The following is an 18,122-nucleotide window of genomic DNA, read 5'->3' as shown; positions in this document are numbered from 1 at the left end:
GGGCCTCAGCAGTAAGAAAAAGTATATTACATCAATGGTTAAACTCAAATGTTCCGTCAAAATCATTAATATTGAGAAAAAATTCATTTTCTGTTTAAAATGGACTGGTTGGAAACCTTGACTAACAAAGAAAGGTTAGCAGAGAAGTTTTTCACCACATGGTCATTTCTTATTTCCTCCTTGGATACAGAGTCTAGGAACAGACTTAGGAAACAATTCGAGAGCACCAGATGGTACCTGCTCCAAAGCATTGGAGGACACGCACCAATTTAAGGAATCTTTTTAAATGATGACATTTGCAGGAAGGGGAGGGGGGTGGGATAAGGGAAAAAGTGGGATTATGGTTTAATGTCATGAACATACTGTAATTGTTTGTTTGTACCCCTTTTCCTTGTTAAATTAATAAAAACAGTTTAAAAATATATATATATATTATGTGATATATTACGATAATGAACACATACTTTGTTCTGTTGATATAAAACACGTTCTGCTTTACAGCGGTCGTATTCATTTCGGTACCATCTGTCCTTTTCTGGCAACTGTTAAAAAAAACAACAATATATTTTTAGTCTATAGATTAAAATGGTAATGCAATCTACAGTATTTCTAATATACAGTTGTGGTCAAAAGTATTGACACTCCTGCAATTCTGTCAGATAATACTCAGTTTCTTCCTGAAAATGATTACAAACACAAATTCTTTGGTATTATTATCTTCATTTAATTTGTCTTAAATGAAAAAACACAAAAGAGAATGAAGCGAAAAGCAAAACATTGATCATTTCACACAAAACTCCAAAAATGGGCCAGACAAAAGTATTGGCACCCTCAGCCTAATATTTGGTTGCACAACCTTTAGCCAAAATAACTGCAACCAACCACTTCCAGTAACCATCAATGAGTTTCTTACAATGCTCTGCTGGAATTTTAGACCATTCTTCTTTGGCAAACTGCTCCAGGTCCCTGATATTTGAAGGTTGCCTTCTCCAAACTGCCATTTTTAGATCTCTCCACAGGTGTTCTATGGGATTCAGGTCTGGACTCATTGCTGGCCACCTTAGAAGTCTCCAGTGCTTTCTCTCAAACCATTTTCTAGTGCTTTTTGAAGTGTGTTTTGGGTCATTGTCCTGCTGGAAGACCCATGGCCTCTGAGGGAGACCCAGCTTTCTCACACTGGGCCCTACATTATGCTGCAAAATTTGTTGGTAGTCTTCAGACTTCATAATGCCATGCACACGGTCAAGCAGTCCAGTGCCAGAGGCAGCAAAGCAACCCCAAAACATCAGGGAACTTCCGCCATGTTTGACTGTAGGGACCGTGTTCTTTTCTTTGAATGCCTCTTTTTTTTCTCCTGTAAACTCTATGTTGATGCCTTTGCCCAAAAAGCTCTACTTTTGTCTCATCTGACCAGAGAACATTCCAAAACGTTTTAGGTTTTTTCAGGTAAATTTTGGCAAACTCCAGCCAGGCTTTTTTATGTCTCGGGGTAAGAAGTGGGGTCTTCCTGGGTCTCCTACCATAAGTCCCTTTTCATTCAGACGCCGATGGATAGTACGGGTTGACACTGTTGTACCCTTGGACTGCAGGGCAGCTTGAAGTTGTTTGGATGTTAGTCGAGGTTCTTTATCCAACATCCGCACAATTTTGCGTTGAAATCTCTTGTCAATTTTTCTTTTCCGTCCACATCTAGGGAGGTTAGCCACAGTGCCATGGGCTTTAAACTTCTTGATGACACTGCGCACGGTAGACACAGGAACATTCAGGTCTTTGGAGATGGACTTGTAGCCTTGAGATTGCTCATGCTTCCTCACAATTTGGTTTCTCAAGTCCTCAGACAGTTCTTTGGTCTTCTTTCTTTTCTCCATGCTCAATGTGGTATACACAAGGACACAGGACAGAGGTTGAGTCAACTTTAATCCATGTCAACTGGCTGCAAGTGTGATTTAGTTATTGCCAACACCTGTTAGGTGCCACAGGTAAGTTACAGGTGCTGTTAATTACACAAATTAGAGAAGCATCACATGATTTTTCGAACAGTGCCAATACTTTTGTCCACCCTCTTTTTTATGTTTGGTGTGGAATTATATCCAATTTGGCTTTAGGACAATTCTCTTTGTGTTTTTTCATTTAAGACAGATTAAATGAAGATAATAATACCAAAGAAATTGTGTTTGCAATAATATTCAGGAAGAAACTGAGTATTATCTGACAGAATTGCAGGGGTGTCAATACTTTTGGCCACAACTGTAATTGACAATCAACTGGGCGGTTTGGCGAGAGGCTGCTCGGGGGTGGGGCTGGACTAGTCGAGCCGCTCCCTATAGTCCTCTTCAAACTATGTTCTCTCTGAAACGCTGCAATGTTTTAGAGTAAAATATACCTGGATGCAATCAATCCGGGCAGCATGAATCTGGAGAGAGGTTGACTTGAAGAGAGCTGCTAATATCTAAATGGCATGATTGTCAGCCTACGGGTATGTAAAGGGGAAGCTATTGTCTTCTGAAATATTTCAGGAGACAATAAATTCCTTTCTTAAAACATTATGTTATAACTCCTAAAAATCTAAAAATTAACCATCTTCTTGGTATAGATATTGCTGTTATATACTTGTTTTAGTGCCCTCTAGTGTTCATTTTTTATTCCTTCTCAGAAGTTTCACGAAATGCATCTATTGCTAATGGTCACACGCAATTCAGTGTCTGAATCCAACCAACCTTAACCAATCACAGCAACATTAAGTGGATATTTTGAGAAGCAATCAAGTGAGTAGGGGGCGCTATAATAAGTATGGAGGGTAGGTGCAACATACTAACTGCTTCTCTTTAGGCAACCACGAACATTCAATAGCAGTCAACAACCTCTCACACATTCATGCTTGGTTAGGACAGGCTTTGTGTGTTGTCAATGTGTAGAACCACTGGGAGTCTCCTCTGTTGGCTTCTTATCTTCTACCAGAACAGAAATATCAGGCATTATAATCTATTCCTAATCCCTTTCTCTGTCAACATTGTAAGTGAGGTCCTCATGCACTTCAGATGGTTGGCAGGTCCCTCCAAAATTAGCAGGTTTGGCCAACATTAACACAATAAAGGGGTCTTGCCAACATCTTCTGCAGGAGAGGACCACTCCCCTGCCTTCTGCTTGCTGAGGGACAGTGCACTCCTGCTTGATTGAACTTTTGGACCAGTAGCATTGTTGTGTTGCTGCACCAAAACACTTTAGATGGTTGGCAGGTCCCTCCAAAATTAGCTGGTATGGCCAAAATTAACACAATAAAGGGATTTTGCCAACATCTGCAGGAGAGGACCACTCCGCTGCCTTCTGAAGGCTGAGGGACAGTGCGTTCCTGCTTGATTGAACGTTTGGACCAGTAGCATTGTTGTGTCGCTGGACCAAAACACTTTAGATGGTTGGCAGGTCCCTCCAAAATTAGCTGGTATGGCCAAAATTAACACAATAAAGGTATTTTGCCAACATCTGCAGGAGAGGACCACTCCCCTGCCTTCTGAAGGCTGAGGGACAGTGCGTTCCTGCTTGATTGAACGTTTGGACCAGTAGCATCGTCGTGTCGCTGGACTAAAGTGCGCTATCTATTGCTGCCAGATGAGTCAGTTTTGCCACTGTAGCATCAAAGAAGCCAGTCATTTGGCCAGGTTTAGATTCGTGGTTACATGTTCTATTCAAAAGAGCTTGTAAGCACTGTGCTTCTTATGTAGTAGACAGATCACCGCTGATCGATGGCAAATTCACCATGTTGAGAAACTCGACTAAGGGTACTGCTACTTTGCTTTCAATCCTTGCATTTTGGCACACATGCAGAGTATATCTCCTGGTGCATATGTTGCATGCCCATATTGGTTAATTCATTTCATGGAGGAAAAAAGAGTTTTCCTTTGGATTCTGTCACGGTAGTATGTGTCAGCATACCCTTCTTTTAAATGTATTGGAAAGTAAAATATAAAATGTGAAATATATTTATATTCATACTCATATGTATATAGTTTATGCAGTTGGAACCTTAGTCAGTGATTACCATAACTCACCATGCTGGCAGTTTTATCATTAAAGCATTGTAACTGTTTCTGGAGACGTTCTGCCATGCTTAGGTCCTCCGCACTGTCCTTATAACTTTGTACACTGGGATATGACATGTGTCTTGTTTCTGTCTTCTAGTGATATATTGAATAATGGAAATGTGACCATTTTTACTCAACTCAGCATGTCAGACTATTTTAACATCTTGTTTTTACCATTCTTAAAGAAAAAAACAACTTTCATTTTAATTTTTACCAAATTTTAAAATACCTGGGCAGGTTTACTAAAATGGGCTAATTTTTAGACAGTGTAAACAGTGGCCAATACTGAATGAAAAATCTGGCACATTTTTAGACTGCATAATCTCAGTTGACACCATCCAAAATTTGACGTAATTTGTGCCAGGAATGTGCACCAAAATTTTGCATCTCAAGCCACACCTCACCTTCCCATAAATTTTTACTTCTTTTCCTACAAAAGGCCCTATCTGTTTCTGTTACAAAAGTACAAAAGTTATACAAAAATATACATATTATTATGTGTCACCTAGGTTTTCATATATACATGGCAAAAGGCCTCAAATTAGTCTCTCGGTATCACACCGGTCTTGATGAGGGGACAGGATGGGTGCAAGGTTCCTGATTCATTTAGAGGCACATGTCTCTTAATGAATCAGGCGAGACGTGAAGTGTTGTGCACCTCCATATGTATGTCGCTGACTGGAGTAAGGTTTATGGTGTAAGGTGCGCCACCATTTGCCATGAATTTGACAAGGGAGGTCACTACGCACCATCACTCCCCTGTCCTACTCCAGCTCTGCCCACTTTGTCAACTGAGCAAAATGGTTTCACAAGCCAAATTTTGCAAAATCTATCTACAGCGTCATGTTGCACAAAATTTTGTGACTTTTCAAAGCTTTTTATGCCAATTTTATGCAAGGAAAGCTTTGATGTATCAAAGCCATACTATATATATATGTTGGGTGTACGGAATTTATACTAATAAAAGCTGGAAAGGAGTTGACCTTTGGATATTTGTAGTCTGTCTCTTTAACCAGTGAGTTAAATCCCCACATATAATGATTAGGATGTTGGCATAAGGATCGTTAAAGAGATAGTACAGTATGCATAAAGAAACAGCACTTTTAAACAGATAGTGCACCTAAAGGGAATCTGTCAGAAGGATTTAAGCCTCAAACGATTTATGTGCACTTGTAGGTCTTTCAAAGACAAGTCCAATAATACCTTTAAATGGCCAGTCTGTGCCTCCATTACTGATAAGTCAGCATTTGAACGGATATACAACTGAGGCTGAAGGGCTCTGGTAGATCCGAAGCCTCTGTCACTCCAGCTCTATTCCCCATTAAGCTTCACATCCTGACGGCTCTTTTGCTTGATGTCACACAACATATAGTCTGTCAGTCAAGCCGAAGGAGTTGGCACTGAGAGGGGAATAGAGCTGGAGTAACAGAGGCTTCAGGTCTAACATGTTGTCCCTCTTTTTAACTGGAGAACTGGAAAAGGCTTACTTAGACCTGTGGATACAGGCTGCAAAAGCAAATGCCAAGCTAGGCTGGATGTTTCCCTGGCAGTCTGAGCACAGAGACTGTATCCCTGGGAATATGATCCTAAAAAGTCAGCAAGATCAGAAATATGTGATCTATTCCACCACATCAATAACTGGATGCAGCCTGCAGAGCTTAATGGCAGACCAAATTGTGGAGTGAGTGGTTTGCGACCTTACTATCCATTCCATGCTGGTGAGGATACAGCGGTGCTGGACTTTTGTGGTCTTATCTGTTTAGTACCCACCAGTCTTGTGTACTCTGACAGACTCCAGACCCATTGATTGGGGGTTGTTTATAAAGACTATCCTATTGCAGTCTTTCAACAATATAAACTGCAGGTAGTCTGTGAGCCATGAAGTAGGGGGTTATTAAAATCTTTTTGCACTGGATTATCATAGGTTGTGATTTCCCTTTATCTTGGAAATTGTGGGAAAACAAAGAGTTCTCTGTAATATAATTGATGTACCTGCTGAACCTGATCATATTGTGGCACTGGTACTAGAACAGCCTGATATTTTTTCCTTTGCATGTCCTATCTGAGGACTCAGATTTAAAAAAAAAACCCTGAGATTCTTTTCTTTGCGAATTGTAAATCTCCTGGGGTAACTTTTGCTACAGAACAATGATGGGTCCTAAATCTAGTGAATGCCAAGAAGAGTATCAAAGTAATCAATGATGTATCCCAAGAGACAGGCAATAATTTGGTATATCCTCCAGTTGCTGTACAAGATGAATTTCTTTACAGGTTAAAGAAATCTCAAACCGAGATTATAGAACAACTTGTTTGCCAGTCTTGAGTTTGCATGATTGGAACTGGCTCATTCACATACACTAAGGAGGCATCTGGGGGCTGGGGGTTGGGGGTTGAATAAAAAAGAGAGAAACTACTCAGCCACTCTTTGCAATCCACTAATACCACTACCCTTTAATTTGAGGTTCGGTTGAGCGCATTGATATGTATCTGGTAGGGCTTCTTTCTAATTTCGCAAGGGTTCACCAGCCCATATTAGTGGTTCTAGACTATGTCACCCATTTTCCAGAGGCAATACCTCTTTGGAACACCACATCCAAAGTTATTGCAAGAGCACACTGTTTCAAAACTGACCAGGAAACTAAAGTCTATGATGACAAATTTGCATGCCTCAGTGTACCATCTCCAGACAGATGATCTGCTGGAAAGATTTGGTAGCATATTAGAAAGAATTTTTTAAAGCGTTGGTTGTTAAATATGGAAAAGATGGAAAAGATTGTGACTGTCTTTTACCCTCTTTCATGTTATCGATCTTAGAGTTTCCACCGACTTTACTATGTTTGAACCCTTTAATGGATGACATCACCGAAGTCTCTTAGACATAGCTAAAGAGATATGGAAACAAGAGCCTATGCCTCATAGGTGAATGATTGAACATACAAATCAGAATTGCAGCAGCTATGCCGATTATCCGATACTATATGCAGTGGGCTCAAGAATCTCAGGAAATAATCTACAACAGGTCTGCTAAGATCAAATCCTTTTAGCCAGGAGACCAAGTGTAAAGGCCCCTTTACATTTAGCGATGCACCAACGATCCGACCACGATACGACCCGGTCAGGATTGCTGGTGCATCGCTAAATGGCCGCTAGTGAGCTGCCAAACAGGCAGATCTCTCTAGCGATGTAGCGACGCAGCAGCGGTCGTTACTTACCTTTCACACGCAGAGATGCTCACGTCCTCCCGCCCGCGTCCTCTCGTCGCTCGTCGGCGCCAGCAGGAAGCGCCCGACGAGAAATGGACCCGGCCGATCTCACGCGATCAGCGACAGACAGCGGGGGAGCCGGTCGGAGGTAAGTATAACACATAGCGATATCGCTAGCAATATCGCTGCTGCGTCACAAAATCGGTAACGCTTTAGCGATATTGCCAGCGATGTCGCTGTGTGTTAAACCCCCTTTAGTTCTGGTGCTTACAGCTGAAAGTAAGGTATTAGCAAAATGACAAGGTCCATATGAATTCAGATAAAAAAAAGTAGAGGGAAAGTAGACCTTCTCCAAATATATCACAGCAATTTAATCAAACGCTGCTACAATCGAAAGGTTCTCTGCTGTATATAAGTCATGAGCGTTGCCTAGCCAATAGTGATGAGCGAGTATACTCGTTGCTCGGGTTTTCCCAAGCATGCTTGGGTGTCCTCCGGGTATTTTGGCGTGCTCGGAGATTTAGTTTTCGTCATCTCATCTGAATGATTTGCGACTTGTAGACAGGCTGAATACATGTGGGAATTCCCTAACAAACAGGCATTCCACACATATATTCATGCTGTCTAGCAGTCGAAAATCAAGCAGATGAGACGACAAAAACAAAATCTCCGAGCACGCCAAAATACTTGGAGGCCACCAGAGCATGCTCGGAAAAACCCGAGCAACGAGTATACTCGCTCATCACTACTAGCCATGTTTTACCACCAGTTTATATTTCAAAAATCTTGTCTGCGGTCCAAACTTAAAAAAGCTAAAAAAGCAAGAGGGTTTGATAAAAAAAAGAGAGATCTTTCCTGAAGTGCAAGATTATTATTATTATTATTATTATTTATATAGCGCCATTAATTCCATGGTGATGTACATGGGAAGGGGGGTTACATACAAAGTTATAAATATTGTTAACAGTAAACAAATTTTTAATGACAGACTGGTACAGAGGGGAGAGGACCCTGTCCTTGCGGACTTACATTTTACGGGATAGTGGGGAAGAGACAGAAGGTCGCGGGTGCAGCAGCTCAGGCGGTGGTGAGGTGGCAGAATGGTTATCGCAGGCTGTAAGCTTTCCTGAAAAGATGGGTTTGAAGGATCCAAGGGTGGTGGATAACCGGACGTGGTGAGGCATGGTATTCCAGAGGATAGGGGATATTCGGGACAAATGTTGGAGGCGGTTGTGTGAGGAATGAATAAGTGTGGAGGAGAGTAGGAGGTTGTGGGAGGATCGAAGATTACGTGAGGGAAGATATTGGGAGATGAAACCTATCTCTTGAAATGTGATATTGCGGCTGAGTCTGGCCAAAAGGTTAAATTAAGGCCATATCGTGTAGCAGGCTATTTTAGAGGAAATGTAAAAAAAACTATATATATTTCTAGGAGTAAAAGAATAGTCACAAAGTGGTTGATCAAATCCAAATGTCCTCATTTCAAAACCAGAGGCAGTCCAAGGTTTTGTTACGATTTCAGGAAGTTAATTGAAATGTCTAAATTTTATGTTTGACCGATTCCCAGGATTGACTGAAACATTTGGGCCTTTGAGGTATAAATCCACTCTTGATCTTACTACAGGCTTTTGGCAGGTCCTCTAGCTGCATCGGTTAAAGACAAGACTTCTTTTTCCACTCCATTTGTATTATATGTTGTTCTTCCTTTTGTCCCACATTGTGCCCCAGTCTCCTTTCAAAGACTGATGGACCTAATTCTACTCCCCCACAAAGAATATGCAGCTACATATGTAGATAATCCCATCATTATCTAGAAATACATGCATATACCATGATTCCGGTAGGCAGCTAGTGAGGAGTGCGCTACAGGGCAACATGTCAAACCGGTTTTGGAGAACTTTATCTGTTCAGGAAAGAGCGCGGGATACTGTGGGATATTGACAGTGGTAGAAGAAATACTCTGTTACGCTGCATCTTTATTGAACATAACTGTTATGCCATTTGTAAAGAAACTAAGATACGAGCCAGATGTCAGTAATAACCCATCCATTCCGCACAGGCAAAGAGATCAAAGGGAGGGGTCGCACGCTTTAAGCAAAGCATCGCATTAGCTAAGCAGCCAGCAAAACACAGTTACTCCATGACAGTTAGTCAGGGCAGGAGTCAGGTAAATCACACTTTGCTCTCCTTTTTAACCATGTCCTTTATTTCTATACTCTTGTGTTACCTTGCCATCCACATTCACCGCCCCATCCCCCCTCCATCACCACTCATACACATCAGCCCCTCTATACTTTCCTCTCCCATGTACAGCTCCAATGCACTTCTCATCTTCCTAAAAAACCTCAGCCCTTCTTGCCCAAACACATTGCACAAAAAAACTTCTAACATTTCAAAGAACTACTTGCTCTGTATGTTCCTACTTCTACTAATTTCAGGGGACATCTCCCCCAACCCTGGTCCAACATCCCTCCAACCTCAACCCCTACCCTACCCCATATCAAAACCATAATAATCTTAATAATATTACTTGCATTCCTTCATCTCCTTCTTTCAATTGTGCCCTCTGGAATCCACGGTCTGTATGTAACAAACTTCCTTTCCTGCACAACTACTTTCTGAACAACTCTCTGAATCTGTTGGCCCTCACTGAAACCTGGATTCAGGACTCTGACACTGTCTCCCCTGCTGCCATTTCCCATGGTGGCTTACAATTCACCCATTCCTAAGACCAACAAGCAGACCTGGTGGTGGAGTCGGCATACTCCTGTCCCCACAATGCACTTTCCAGGTCATCCCCCCAGTTCCATCACTCTCATTCCCTTCTTTTGAGGTCCACACCATCAGGCTCTTCCATCCCCTCCCCCTCAGAGTAGTGGTCATATACCGGCCCCCAGGCTCAACCACCCACTTCCTTGACCACTTCTCAGCCTGGCTGCCGCACTTCATATCCTCAGAACTACCAACCCTTATCCTGGGACACTTCAACATCCCCATTAACAGCCCTACTCCCACAGCTGCATCCCAGCTTCTTACACTAACCACTTCTCTTGGCCTCTCACAGCTCTCAACCTCTGAGACACACAAAGATGGTAACGCCCTTGACCTGGTCTTTGTTCGGCTCTGCTCAGTCTCCTACCTAAATAACTCAATGCTTCCCCTCTCTGACCACAAAATTCTCTCCTTTACGCTCACAAATCCTCGCCCACCCCTGCACACTCTTACCTATCGCACATTCATAAATCTACAAGCCATTAACCCTCAGACACTTTCAGACTCCCTACAATCTTCCCTGTCCCCAATCTCCTCATTTTCCTGTCCCAATCTGGCTGTTAATCACTACAATGACACTCTTAGGATCACCCTTGACCAGGTAGCGCCCCTCACCTTCAGAACCTCCAAACACAGAGTTTAACAGCCCTGGTTCACATCGCAAATTCGACTGCTCCAGCGATACTCTAGGAGTGCTGAACACCGATGGAGAAAACCCCACACACCAGCAGATTTCATCCACATCAAATTTATGTTAAGAACCTATAACTCTGCCCTTCAATTCTCTAAACAGACCAACTTTACCACCCTGATCTCCTCACTAGCCAACAACCCCAAGAAACTTTTTGACACCTTTCACTCCCTCCTCAGGCCAAAAGCACAAGCCCCTATCACAGACATTTGTGCGGATGACCTGGCTTCCCACTTTATAGAGAAAATAGATAATATCCATTAGGAAATTTGCTCCCAACCACCAAGTACTGTGACTCCCATCCCTCCCTGCATTTCCCTTGGCTCACTTTCCACATTTGATCCCATCACAGAAGAAGAAGTCTTCAGATTCCTCTCTTCTTCTCGTCCAACTACATGCACTATCGACCCCATTGCCGCACATCTCCTCCAGTCTCTCTCTCCAGTCATCACAACTCACCTAACTACAATCTTTAATCTCTCCCTCTCCTCGGGCATTTTCCCATCCTCCTTCAAACACTCTATCGTTACTGCATTACTAAAGAAATCCACTCTTGACCATTCCTGCACAAACAACTACAGACCAGTCTCCAATCTCCCCTTCATCTCTAAACTTTTTGAGTGCCTAGCCTACTCCCAACTTACCCGTTACCTCTCCACTCACTCCCTCCTAGACTCTTCACAGTCCAGCTTCCGCCCCCTACATTCAACTGAAACTGCACTCATCAAAGTTACCAATGACCTTCTGACAGCAAAATGTAATGGTGAACACTCTCTGCTCATTCTTCTCAACCTTTCTGCAGCTTTTGACACTGTTGACCACTGTCTCCTACTCTCTAGGCTCCAGTCACTAGGCATTAAGGACACCCCTCTATCCTTTAATTTTTGTGTTGTTAGTGTTGTTACTTATGACTTGTGTTTTGAAACTGTTAAACTGTAAAGCGCGGCAGAATATGTTGGCTCTATATAAATAAAGATTATTATTAATATATTATTATCAAACCATAGATTTCCATGATTTAAATTATGTGTAATAATGAGAAATGACAGAGAAAAGTATTGAACACATGAAGAAAGTTAGGTGCAAAAAGCCATGGAAAGTCATGAAACCAGCTGAAGTCTATCAGTATTTAAAAAAACAATCCTGTCACTTAGTGAAAAATAATATCAGCTGGCTCAACTGATGGCATTATCCTATGAAAAGGTGTCTTGTTACTTAGGTGCCACACAAGAAACATCTTATGATGGATAAAACCAGTGAGCTGTCTGAAGACATTCGCAACATTATTGTTGCAAAACATACTGGTGGCATTGGTTACAGAAGACTTTGTAAACTAATGAAGGTTCCAGTGAGCACTGTTGGGGCTATAATTCAGAAATGGAATGAACTTAATTTCACTATAAAGTGGCCCGCTGTGACCTTAAAATTGTCCTTTTACCTTCTGTCCAAAGTAATAAAGTGACACTTAATAGACATATGGAGGTCGAAGATGTGAGTTACTGTCTTATAACACTTGCCTTTTCGGTAGCTGGGACTTTGGCAATGATGAGTGGATGTGGCAATTGATGAATCTGCTCAATACCTCTGTGCATGGTCATTCTCTCTGAGGCCCAATCTGTTTCTGTTTTCTACCGAGAAAAATTATTAAAGTTGGGTTGTACATATTGTTATATACATTATATTTATTAGTAGAATTACCCAGATTGCTGTTTTTTGTGTGGTCATTGTGCTATTGTTATGAGGCCGACATATCAGTTGGCTTCATATCAGTGAGGTTGTTATTCACAAACATTTGCTCTCTTTACTGGCGTCTTGAAAAGTTTTCTATTAATATTTGCTTTTGTATTTTATTATTTTGCAAATATGTGGGGAATGGCAGGTCCTAGAGAGCTGGAACTTGGTTACTTTTGTATTCTGTTTTTTTTGTGAATTTCAATGAAAATCTTCGCTTGCAGAAAGCTGAAACCAGGTCTAAAACTCTCAGAAGCACGTGATTTACCGATGCTGTAAAATTAGGGCAGATTGGTCCAGTCCTTTGATCTTAAAATTGTATTTCTGTTTTATGGTCTCAAGAAAAATAAGTTTTAGATAACTGAAACTCAGTTATTTTTGGGAAAAAGTGCATTTTATGGTCCGAAAAATATGGTAACTAAAATGGCAGAGTACTGATACTCTAGATATATTATAACCTTTGAAAGATTTGTGGCCTTTTAGCTGTATTAGTTTACAGCAGTAATCAGTAACTTCACCTAAAGATCTAAGGCCCCCTTCACACGTCCGGATATTACCAGTACTGGTGCTATCGTGTCAATGTATATAATCTGTGTGGCATCCGTGTGGCATCCGTGTGCCATCTCTGTGCTGTGTCAGTGTGACATGTACCAGAACCTGGGAAAAGCTGTACAGTTAGCACTGTTCCTAATCGCCAGGTGCTGAATGCAGCTTTCATCATTGTCACCTGGTCTCAGCGAGACCAGAAGATGTTAATGAGACTTGTAGTCAGCACTGCCATCTGTGTATCGTGGGTATAAAATAATTAAATTTAAAATGGCGTGGGGTACCCCTTAATTATAAGAACCAGTTGAGGGAAAACTGATAGCAGGATGCTGGTGTTAATATTCTTAGAAGGGGCCATTAGCCATGAAGCTTTCCAGGCTATTAATATAAGCTCACAGCTGTTTGCCTTTACTGGTTATTATAGGGGGACCCCCAAAAACATGCCCCCCCTATATTTACTAACAAGCAAAGGCTAAACAGACAACTGGGGCTGATATTAATAGCCTAGGAATGGGCCATGGATATTGGCCCCCTCCCAGACTAAGACCCAGCCCTCAGCCGATCTAGAAATGGCACATCCATTAGATGTTTCCATGGAAACACACTGAGATGTGCGCAGACCCATACATTTGAATGGGTCTATGTGTCTAAGGTACGTGTGGAGACAGTCACCACTCATACTGGAGACACTGACACATGAAGGGGAGATTAAGCCCAGTTCACATATCCAGTAATCAAAAAAGCAAAAAACAGATCCTTGTCAAATTAAATACAACCTGTCAGCAGGAATTTGCTATGTAAACTACAGTCAAGGCCATATTAGTGTTGTATTACTGAGTAAAACGTCACTTGCGGTGAAGAAATCCATTTTGTCGTACTTGTGTAATGAGTGTTAAAGGGAACATGTCACTAGAAATAATGCTGTTAAATTGCAGATATGGGGTTAATCTGCAAGTTGACAGTGTCATGATGCTGTCCGGTGCCTGCATGTAGCCAAATGTAATGGGGAAAAAATTCTTTATTCTCGCCCGCAAGCATTATGCTTCAATCATGCGGGGTGGCACAGGCGCTGGTTCAGTCACTGCTCTTAGTATACTGTACAGAGTGGCTGCTGTAACCGCACCCTCGGCCCTAACTGACAGCCAGCCTTAATGTAGAGCCAGTGTCAGTCCGGCCTGGACAGCGGCAGCTCTGTGTACTCAGAGTGGTGACTGAACCTGCGCTGCCCCCACCCCTATAACTGAATACCAAATGATGGCGGGGACAATAAAGATAATTGACTGCCTGCTGCATTTGGCTACGTGCAGGCGTCGGACATCATCATAACGATGTTAACCTGCAGATTAACCCCATGTCTGCAGGTTAACAGCGTATTTCCTAGTGACAGGTTCCCTTTAAAGTTTTGCTTTTATCATGTCTTTGTGCATTGGGACGGGCTTTGGGGCGAGACCATGGGCAGTCTATTCTTGTTGTTCTCGCTCCTCAATTTGCCTCCTGTTCGATTGACAGGTCACTGACCTGTCACTTACCTGTCTCCTATTTTAAAAATCGCGCCTGCGCAGTACTTTGTTTTATCTATAAAAACATTAGGTCTCCTACAATATAGCGTCGGCGCATTTGCGGTCGCATCTAAAAGTCTGTAACTCTCAACTGCACTTGTGCCTCCCACTATGACCAGGGGGGCCAGCACGGGAAGGCGCTGAAGAGGAGACCGTAAACATCACTCTTGTCCCATTCCATAGTCCCGACCCAATGCATAAAGACGTGATTACAGCAAAACTTTAAACATTTATTACACAAGAACTACAAAATGGATTTATTCACTGCAGGTATCATTTTAATCAGTATTACAGCAGTAATATGGCCCTGTCTGTAGTTTCCATAGAAAAATCTTTCTGACAGGTTCTCTAAAGAAAAATGTATGGTTATCTAAATGTAATGGATCAATTTTCCATAGACTTCAGTGTTAAAAAATGGATCCAGTTGAAAAGAGTTTTTTTTCTTAGGCGGACCTAAAAAATTATATCTGCACATCTTTTGTAAATGGATTGATGCTGGATCTGTCCTAACGGATGATTACTGGGCATATGAGCATAACCTAAGTTGTACTGTCTGTAAGGGGCTTTGAGGGTGAATGAAATTGGTTGTTTAGATTTAAAGGAACTGTCTTGTGATAAGCGATAACTTATTGACCATGGGGGTGTGAATATTGGGACCCCCACGCTTCTTAGTAGAACAGGGCACTTTTATTCCTATTAGAATGGGGTGACAGTGCACATTCTCTACCGCTGCTCCATTCATTCTCTGTGGGTATGTGCGTAGCTTTTTCCAGCGGTCCCATAGAAGATGAGAGTATGGTGGTTGTCTGGCATGTAGATTGATCAGGCTGCTGACTGTTTGATAGCTACTTTTCAATGGACATCCCCTGACCTAAGCCTTAGGCTGGTTTCATACTTGCGTTGGGCAGAGCTGCGGAGGGCTGCCTAGTTCCTCCGTTAAGCCTCGCCCACTGCCACACCTCTTCCATTCAGCTCCACCTACTTCGGCATGCGTCCTACGTACCTATCTTTAACATTGGGTACACAGGCCATGCGAATGAATGCGGATGCCTCCGCATGCGTCGTGACGCTGTGCTGACCGCAACAAAATGCAACATGTTGCGTTCAACATAGTTCGGCACAGCGTCAAAGTGACGCAAGCGGAGTCATCCATATACATTAGAATAGCCTGCGTACCCAACGATAAAGATAGGTATGCAGGATGCATGCCGACGTAGGCGGAGCTGAATGGAAGAGGTGCGGCAGTGGGTGGGGCTTAACGGGGGAAGTACACAGCCCTCCGCAGCTCTGCCCAACTCAAGTCTGAAACCAGCCTTATACTTCAGCTCTGATTTTTCAGCTTGGCTGCTATGTAATTGTATAAGCGCACCACCAGCTCACCAGGAGGTCAGTGCATCGAGAAAGGTTTCCCCGAATAACAAATTTAGAATGAAACTCTGACAATATAGTGGTGCTTTCCTTCGTATGATTATAATCACCCCGGGTGGAGCTGTGCTTGTCTGACGGCTGTATGTTAGGCTGCTGCCTCCACTGATATCATCACCTGGACTTTGTGAATCAATTCTTCTATTTTCAGTGGAATCAGTTTTTTTCTGCAAATACATTCTGTACATAAGGCATCACATATAATACAAAATTGGAAGAGAAGAGATGACTAACACGGCAGATCAGTGACACATACAATCAACCATAGTCCAGGCTCACACAACAGTATAAAATACAATCCGTTTTCTACAGAAGCAGCCATTAATCATATACAGGACCATTTGCAGTTTCCTACATTACAGAATTGCAATATATCCATGCAATATATACTGTGGCTCCATGCTGCATCCGATTTTTTTTTCTCACAGCAGAGAGTTGAATGGGTGAGTGTTTTACAATTTTCAATACACTTCTTTTCACTTGCAGATTCAGTCAGTGAAAAAAATCGTTCATCTGCACTGCCCCATTGTATAACTGTACGAGTGGTGGACTGTACTAATGTATTTCTACCCTTGAAGACACCAAATGTGCTGTTCTGTATATTATAATGTGAATAGTGCCATGCAGTTTTAGATAGATTTTTTAATGTATGGTGTGGAACAGGAATATAGGAAATGTAAAGTATAAGGTAAGTATAGAGTAAGTCATAAAGTAGTGACTGTAGGGTAAGATAGACTTTGGTAAGGTGTAATCTGGTTAATGTATGTAAATATAATACCTAGTGTTTGTAAGGGAGATCTTCACAGCTACATACTGTAGGGACAGACATAGTTAAAGTTTAGGACTAGCCCATAGTGGGGGGCAAGCCCCATTAAATGGGACTGCTTCCCGATAGTTAATTAGAAAGGGAAGTACAGTAAACGAGGTCAAGTTCAAGTGGGCAAGCATCTATTGTTCGGGGCAGTGGAAAGCGGACATTCCTGAAATGTCCGAAGCTCAAGGCTTGATAGGGCTACTACAAAAGATCGCCTTATCCTCTGGCGCACAGAGGAAGATGGACGTGGAACCGCGTGAAGAAAAGGTAATGCATTCAGGGTGCACTGCCAGACTGGATGGGATATCCCTGGGGCAGACAGGAACAGTAAATATAAGGATAGTCCAGGAGGGATGGATAGCAATGCTGAAGGTGTACTGTACTAAGGAAACAAGAACTAAGAAGTGTTGTGCCCGATACTCCATGTCACAATCTGATGAACTTAAACTGTCCAGTAAACTTTTTGCTTGTTGAAATAAACTGAGTGTGTCCGGAGTTATGTTCGGCAGCTCCTGGAGATGGAAGTCGGGAGGAAGCGGAGGCCTGTGGCCTACAAGTGAGTGTGGTCCACCCCACACCTGGTAGCACATTGGGACTGAGACACAATTTTCCTGTAAAGTGCCAGGCCATTATGGAACAGCAGCTTGTCCACGGCTACCACCCTCGGTCACTTTACATAACATCGGTCCGAGTGTGAACTATTTAAAAGTGGACTAAAAATATGGTCACGTGCACGAAACCTAAAGGCTCGTGCACAGGCCAGTGAGTTTCTTGTACGAGAAGATCAGACTGCGTGTCATTATAGTTTCAGTAAATTTTCAGCAGGTCATCTGAATTTCATCAGAGATTGGTCAGAGTTTAATTAGTTTGGGGCCTCGTTCACATGTTCACTGTTTGTCAGTACCAATTCTCTCGCATCAGTATTTGTAAGCCAAAACCAGGAGTGGGTGAAAAATACAGAAGTGATGCCCGTGTTCTATTATACTTTTCCTGTGATTCTTCCACTCCTGGTTTTGGCTTACAAATACTGATGCGAGAGAATTGGTCCGATTATACAAATTTCACTTGGATCAAACTTTGTCAGAGTTTGACTCGAGTGTCACCTCAGTGAGGTCCAATTCTCTCACATGAGAGAATCGTATTACAGCTGTGGAGAAGATGGAGAGCTTAATTTTTCCATCTTCCCCATTGTCTGAGTCCGCGGATGTCAGGCTGCATTCGGGAAACATCGCGTGCAGTCCAATGTTTCACATGCACCCTTGTATGGGTGTTCGCGATCCGATTTGAAGACCAACTTGCACC

The 18,122-nt window shown here is 42.4% G+C and overlaps 1 protein-coding gene across 1 annotated transcript in view; it reads right to left on the bottom strand.

Annotated features, from left to right (window-relative positions):
• CLNK (cytokine dependent hematopoietic cell linker) overlaps positions 1-18,122 on the bottom strand; it is a 102,607-nt gene that overhangs the window by 9,679 nt on the left and 74,806 nt on the right. Inside the window, exons 10-14 of the mRNA XM_073574741.1 lie at positions 16,060-16,173; positions 12,263-12,373; positions 4,484-4,531; positions 4,047-4,172; positions 465-542 (exon numbers count right to left, since the gene is read on the bottom strand). Of these exons, the coding sequence (XP_073430842.1) occupies positions 465-542; positions 4,047-4,172; positions 4,484-4,531; positions 12,263-12,373; positions 16,060-16,173 (477 nt within the window). The remainder of the gene's footprint in view (positions 1-464; positions 543-4,046; positions 4,173-4,483; positions 4,532-12,262; positions 12,374-16,059; positions 16,174-18,122) is intronic.

Source organism: Dendrobates tinctorius, unplaced genomic scaffold (assembly GCF_039654945.1).
Source record: "Dendrobates tinctorius isolate UK_male_01 unplaced genomic scaffold, ASM3965494v1 ptg000039l, whole genome shotgun sequence".
Classification (NCBI taxonomy): domain Eukaryota; kingdom Metazoa; phylum Chordata; class Amphibia; order Anura; family Dendrobatidae; genus Dendrobates; species Dendrobates tinctorius.
This window is presented reverse-complemented; position numbering and strand designations above follow the sequence as displayed.